This window comes from Hibiscus syriacus, unplaced genomic scaffold (assembly GCF_006381635.1).
Source record: "Hibiscus syriacus cultivar Baekdansim isolate YM2019G1 unplaced genomic scaffold, ASM638163v2 tig00110328_pilon, whole genome shotgun sequence".
NCBI classification, from domain to species: domain Eukaryota; kingdom Viridiplantae; phylum Streptophyta; class Magnoliopsida; order Malvales; family Malvaceae; genus Hibiscus; species Hibiscus syriacus.
This window is the reverse complement of record NW_024062685.1, coordinates 4,817,150-4,823,174: the sequence shown is the minus strand read 5'-3', so window position 1 is coordinate 4,823,174 and position 6,025 is coordinate 4,817,150. Positions and strand designations below refer to the sequence as shown.

The 6,025-nt window shown below is 35.3% G+C and overlaps 1 protein-coding gene across 1 annotated transcript; it reads left to right on the top strand.

The window, feature by feature from the left end:
* Positions 1-1,318: 1,318 nt before the first annotated feature.
* On the top strand, positions 1,319-3,078 carry LOC120118647 (allene oxide synthase 1, chloroplastic-like). Its single transcript, XM_039138661.1, has one exon. The coding sequence runs from the start codon at positions 1,362-1,364 to the stop codon at positions 2,946-2,948; it is 1,587 nt and encodes a 528-aa protein (XP_038994592.1). The 5' UTR covers positions 1,319-1,361; the 3' UTR covers positions 2,949-3,078.
* Positions 3,079-6,025: the final 2,947 nt, after the last annotated feature.

Sequence of the window (6,025 nt, the reverse complement as noted above, 5' to 3'; positions counted from 1 at the left end):
ACTTTCAAACCAATTTTTTTTGTTTCAAAATTTCTAAACTCTAATGTTTATTCAAGACAAAAACATTTAGATATTAATTGAAGTAAATTATCAACTGCAGTGACAGATCCAGAAATTTAAAAATATAGGTCTAAAATTTTAATTTTCTTTTCTTAAAAATAATGAGTATGTAAAAATTATATTTTTTTTTCTTTTTTCCTTAACACATTAAAGTTTAATTTAACCACTTTTTCAAAATAATAGATGTACTTGACCTTTAAGAGGGTTTAATGCACCCGCCACTGCTTATAGGTACTAATTGATAAACATTTTTTAAATGTAAAACCTATCTCACACCGTCCACGTGCATGTTTAAACAGGAAATAAACATTTGAATGAAAAAAAAACACAAATATATTTTTTCTAATCTATACAATGGAAAAGAAATCATTCCGAGAGTTAATTACACGGTTGATCATTTATCTTTGAGTTTTGTCTAATTTTTGTCATTTATTTCAAAATAAAGAAATATAATTAAATTTCAAACGTTTTAAACTTAAAATAAGCATTTTAAAAAATAATTTAGAACGTTAATGTGAAATAATTTAAGAAATTAAGAATTTAAAACATTATGATATCAAAATTTAAGAAATTAGAATTTTAGAATGTCACTCTAAAAAATATATAATAAATCGGGTCGAATGGTACCCAATTAACAAACATTTTGTGACCCATGCTTGACCCAGAAACCCGATCAGGTACCCAACCCGAAAAATCAGGAATTTTTATTATAAATACCTAATATTTTTTAATTAGGTCAATGGGTCAACTCAATTGGATCGGGTATTTTTGAACAAACTTACTGGCATGATATGTGACATCGTTCGATTGAGAATTAAATTTATTTTAATTTATTAAAAATATGATTAAATTGAGATGATATAACATGGACCACACATGTGATTATATCAAAAATATTTAAATGTTTTTAACTACAGTTAACTCGAGATGACTAAATCTTAATTAAATAAAAATGAAAGTGATCATATCTTAATTAAATAAAAACAAAAGTGACCATATCTTATTTTTTTTAAATCTGTGACCAAAAGTGGATAAAATACAAATATAAGTTACCATCCATGTAGTTAACCCATAAAATTATAACATTAAATAATGCACACGAATCATGACTGGATCAAGACATTTCGAGCTTTAGTCAAGTCACCGACCCGGCCCCTCGCCTTTGTATATTTTTGGCCATTGTTATATTGTTTGTTGACCACTATTATAAATAATGACTCGACTTTGTCCTCCACTTCCCACCTACTCCACCTTATAATATTATTTTCGGAACTGAATAAGCTCATCGTTGTTCAATTTTAATGGCATCATCTTCTTTGCCTTTTACTTCTCTTCCTCACCAATTTGTTTCACCAAACAAATCGTCATCGAAATCGGCGCCGATTTCGACGTCGCGTCGTGTTGTTGTTCGGCGGATTAGAGTGTCAGTGCCGGAGAAACCATATGTGTCAGCGGTGGCGGTTTCGGATAATGGAGAAGTCAAGCTCCCGGTGAAGAAAATTCCGGGTAATTATGGGGTTCCTTTTGTCGGTCCACTCAGAGATCGACTTGATTATTTCTACAATCAAGGTCGAGATGAGTTTTTCAAATCGAAAATCAAGAAATATAACTCAACTGTGTTTCGAATCAACATGCCACCGGGTCCTTTGATCTCTCAAAACTCAGAGGTTGTGGCTTTACTCGACGGTAAGAGTTTCCCCGTTCTTTTCGATATCACCAAGGTTGAAAAGAAGGACCTTTTCACCGGCACTTATATGCCTTCAACTGACCTCACCGGCGGCTATCGAATCCTCTCGTATCTCGACCCTTCCGAGCCCAAGCACGCCAAGCTCAAACAACTCGTGTTTCATCTCTTGAAATCTAGGAGAGATCAAGTAATCCCCGAGTTCCAAGCCTCTTACGGTGAGTTATTTGAAACGTTAGAGAAACAACTGGGTGAGGAAGGCAAAAGCAGTTTTCAGATAGCTAACGACCAAGCCGGGTTCAACTTCTTGTGTCGGGCTTTCTATGGTACGGACCCAAGGGATACTAAACTAGGAACCGACGGTCCAAGTTTGATTAGTAAATGGGTACTGTTTCAGCTGGGTCCGGTTCTTTCTCTGGGTCTCCCAAAATATGTTGAAGAACTCTTAATCCATACTTTCCCTCTCCCCCCGGCTTTGGTTAAAAAGGATTACCAGAGACTCTACGATTTCTTCAACGAATCGTCTGGTTTCGTTCAGGATGATGCTGAGAAAATGGGCATTTCAAGAGAAGAAGCTTGCCATAATTTGCTGTTCGCCACGTGTTTTAATTCATTCGGTGGCATGAAGATCTTCTTCCCCAACATGCTTAAATGGATCAGCAGAGCTGGAGTGAAGATACACACTGAATTAGCAACGGAGATCAGATCGGCAATCATATCCAACGGCGGGAAACTCACAATGGCCGCCGTGGAACAGATGCCATTGATGAAATCCGTCGTGTACGAAGCGTTACGGATCGAACCACCCGTCCCGTTACAATACGGGAAAGCAAAGAAGGATTTCTTGATCACCAGCCATGACGCCGTCTTCCAAGTGAAACAAGGGGAGATGTTATTCGGGTTCCAACCGTTTGCAACGAAAGACCCGAAGATATTTGAGAGATCGCAGGAGTTCGTCGCCGACAGGTTCGTCGGAGACGACGGAGAGAAGCTGTTGAAGCACGTGCTTTGGTCGAATGGACAGGAGACACAGCAATCGACGTTGGGGAACAAACAGTGCGCTGGCAAGGATTTCGTGGTTCTGATGTCGAGGCTTTTGGTGGTGGAATTGTTTAGACGTTACGATTCATTCGATATCGAAGTGGGGAAGTCGGCATTGGGGGCTGCCGTTACGGTTACGTCCTTGAAGAGAGCAAGTTTCTAAGACCAACAAGAAAATATATGTTTTTTTCAATTAGTAAGTTTGGCAAGTCATTCATGTGATGTGATGTGATATGATTGGATATGACATTTTTATGATTAAATTTTGGGTTAATTAAATGATTTATTATTTATGTTTGTCTATTTTTTTTATAAAACTTTTTAAAAAAATAAATAATATATGATATTTTTATTTGAGAAAATAAGACCGAAAATGTTTTATAATATACGAATTTAATCAATTTTTTTTTAATTTATCAAAATGATCAATAAATTCGTAACGCGATAGTCAAATTCGCAATACGATAGTCAAATTCACAACGCGAATTTAATTTCGCAATATGTTTTAGTTTCGCAACACAAATGTTTTGAGTATATAACAACGCAGCAGCAGCAACAACTCATAACCTAAATCCCTAAATCACAACTCATTCCATCTCCATCTATCACTCTCTCCGGCGACATCCGTTCCTATATCCAACGACATCCTTTCCTATCTCTATTTTTTTACATAATTTTATTTCTATATAATTTTTCAATGATTTCTTTCCCAAATTATCAACTATCAACTTAATAAAGTATGTTTTTCTCTAAGTTAGTGATGATATCTAGTTTATAGCTCGTTTGTTTAGTAAATTAATTTACAATTTGTAGAATGAAATCATCTAATGTTGATCATGTTTGGATAGATTTGTGTTTTGGAGGGTCATGGGAGAATGTTCATGGTGTTTTACAATATGTGTATTTACCCATGAATCTTCAACTAAAACTGTCATTAAAAAAGTTAACTTATGAAACTCTAATGTTACGTGTTGTAAAGAAATTGAATTTAGAGCCCCTAAGTGGATTTAGGATATCTTATCAGAGAAAATATAAAGTTTATTTGTTAACCGACAATGAAGATGTTGAACGATTCATTGCTTACATTAGTGTTTCGCAAGAAGATGATGTTACATGTATGTTGTTGAACCTAGAAGTAGTGAAGTTGGGTCAGTAGCGGGTAGTAATCACTAAGTTCTTCAACCCAAAATTTAATGGTTCCACCACAATTTCATCACCAAGCAAATTTTGTTTCACCACATTTCCAATACCAAACACAATATCAAACACAATCTCAAAACCCACAACCTTTTCCTAATCCAAATTCAAATCAACTTTCAGCACCAAATTTCGGTTTTCGTATTGACCAGTTAGACGATTATAAGCCAACAGAAAAAATTGTGAGTATTAGTCAGTATTCGAAATTTGATCTTGGTCAATACCCAGACTTTGATATTGGTCAATACTCGGATTTTGATGATGTGATGGAAGAAGAAACAGACCCTGCATGTAATGATTTTGATATTGGTCAATACCCGAATTTTGATGATGAAACAGCCACTGCCGAGGAAGATGTTGTTGATGATAATGAGGAGGAAGTTACGACTGTGAATGAACATGTTGAACATCCATTCTGTAATTCATATAACCCTGAAAAAGAAAAAGAAAAAAGAAGAAGAAGAAGTCCCTGAAGAAAGAAAAAAGAAGAAAATTCCACGAGAGTATAACTAGAATATGCCAGAATTACTTCAGATAACGGAAGAAGAGTTGGTAAAGATAGCAGTTGATTGTTACACAAAAGTTATTCGTATCAAGAAAGATGATTGTTTTGATACAAAGGAAGACTTGAATATAGCTTTGTATACGAAATGTGTGGAAGATGGCTATCAACTAAAAGTTAACAAATCAAGCAAAGATCGTTTCGAAACAAGGTGTATGATTGAAAAAAATTGTACGTGGCGTATGATTGCAAAGAGGATAAAAGATTGCGAAATGTTTCAAGTTAGGACTTTTATTGATAAACATACATGTTCAAGAACCCAAGTTTTTCCTCACTATAGACAGGCACACAAAAAGGTGTTGGGTGGTTTTATGGCTGAGTTAATGTTTTTGAATGGAATGGTATATCGGGGACATGAAATTATGACTGACATGAATGCTCGGTTCAAGATTAGTATCTCATATTCTCAAGCTTGGAGAGCCAAATGTTATGCCTTGGAATTGTTGAGGGGGTCGCCAAAAGCATCGTTTGCCCAACTGTCGGCTTATTGTCACAATTTAAAGCTGAAAAATCTTGGGTCGGTAACACATATCAAAACAGATAGAGATGGACGCTTTGAGTTGCTGTTTATCGTCATTGGTGCTGCGGTTAGTAAATAATTATAATCTTGTTGACTCATTTTTGTTAGTTGCATGCATTTCACATTTAAATGATTATATTTCTTGTGTATATGATTTTGTAGATTCGTTCGTTTATTACTTGCATGCGCCCAGTTATTATAGTTGACGGAGCACATTTGAAAGGTCGATACCTTGGAGTAAACTTATTAGTAGTATCCATGGATGCTAACAATGGGATACTGCCAATAGCTTACGAGGTTGGCAAATCTGAAACCTCTGATTCATGGACATGGTTTATGGGGCATCTTAGGGATTGCATAGGTCCTATTAGCAATTTGACAATCATATCCGATAGGGCAAACTCAATTGACAACGCTGTTAGAAGGTGTTTCCCAGATGCTTTTCATGGACTTTGTGGTGTTCATTTGTACAAAAATCTAAAATCAAGGTATGCTGGTATAAAAAATCACAAATGGACATACTGGAAGGCTGTAAAAGCTTATCGGAAAGTGGATTTTAATAAGCATATAAATTGTTTAAGACGTGTTTTGCCTCAATGTGCTCAAACACTAGAAGACGTCGGTTTGAAAGATGGTCAAGAGTACATCAACTTGGAGCAAAATATGGTTTCATGACGTCTAATAGTGCAGAATCAATCAACGCTCTAAGTCGTCATTCCCGAAAATTACCCATTACTATGTTAATGGAGTTTTTTCGAGCCTCTATTCAACAGTGGTACTACAAGAAAAGAAACCATGCATGTATTATTTCTTTAAATTCGTAACTTATCATATTTAATATATTTTACTAAGTATTATTTGTTTAAATTTACAGGAACATTGGAACGTCGTGTTACACCATGGACTGAAAAAAAAGATAACGAAACGTGTTGTGAAGTCAACGTCATAGAGAGTTGAACCA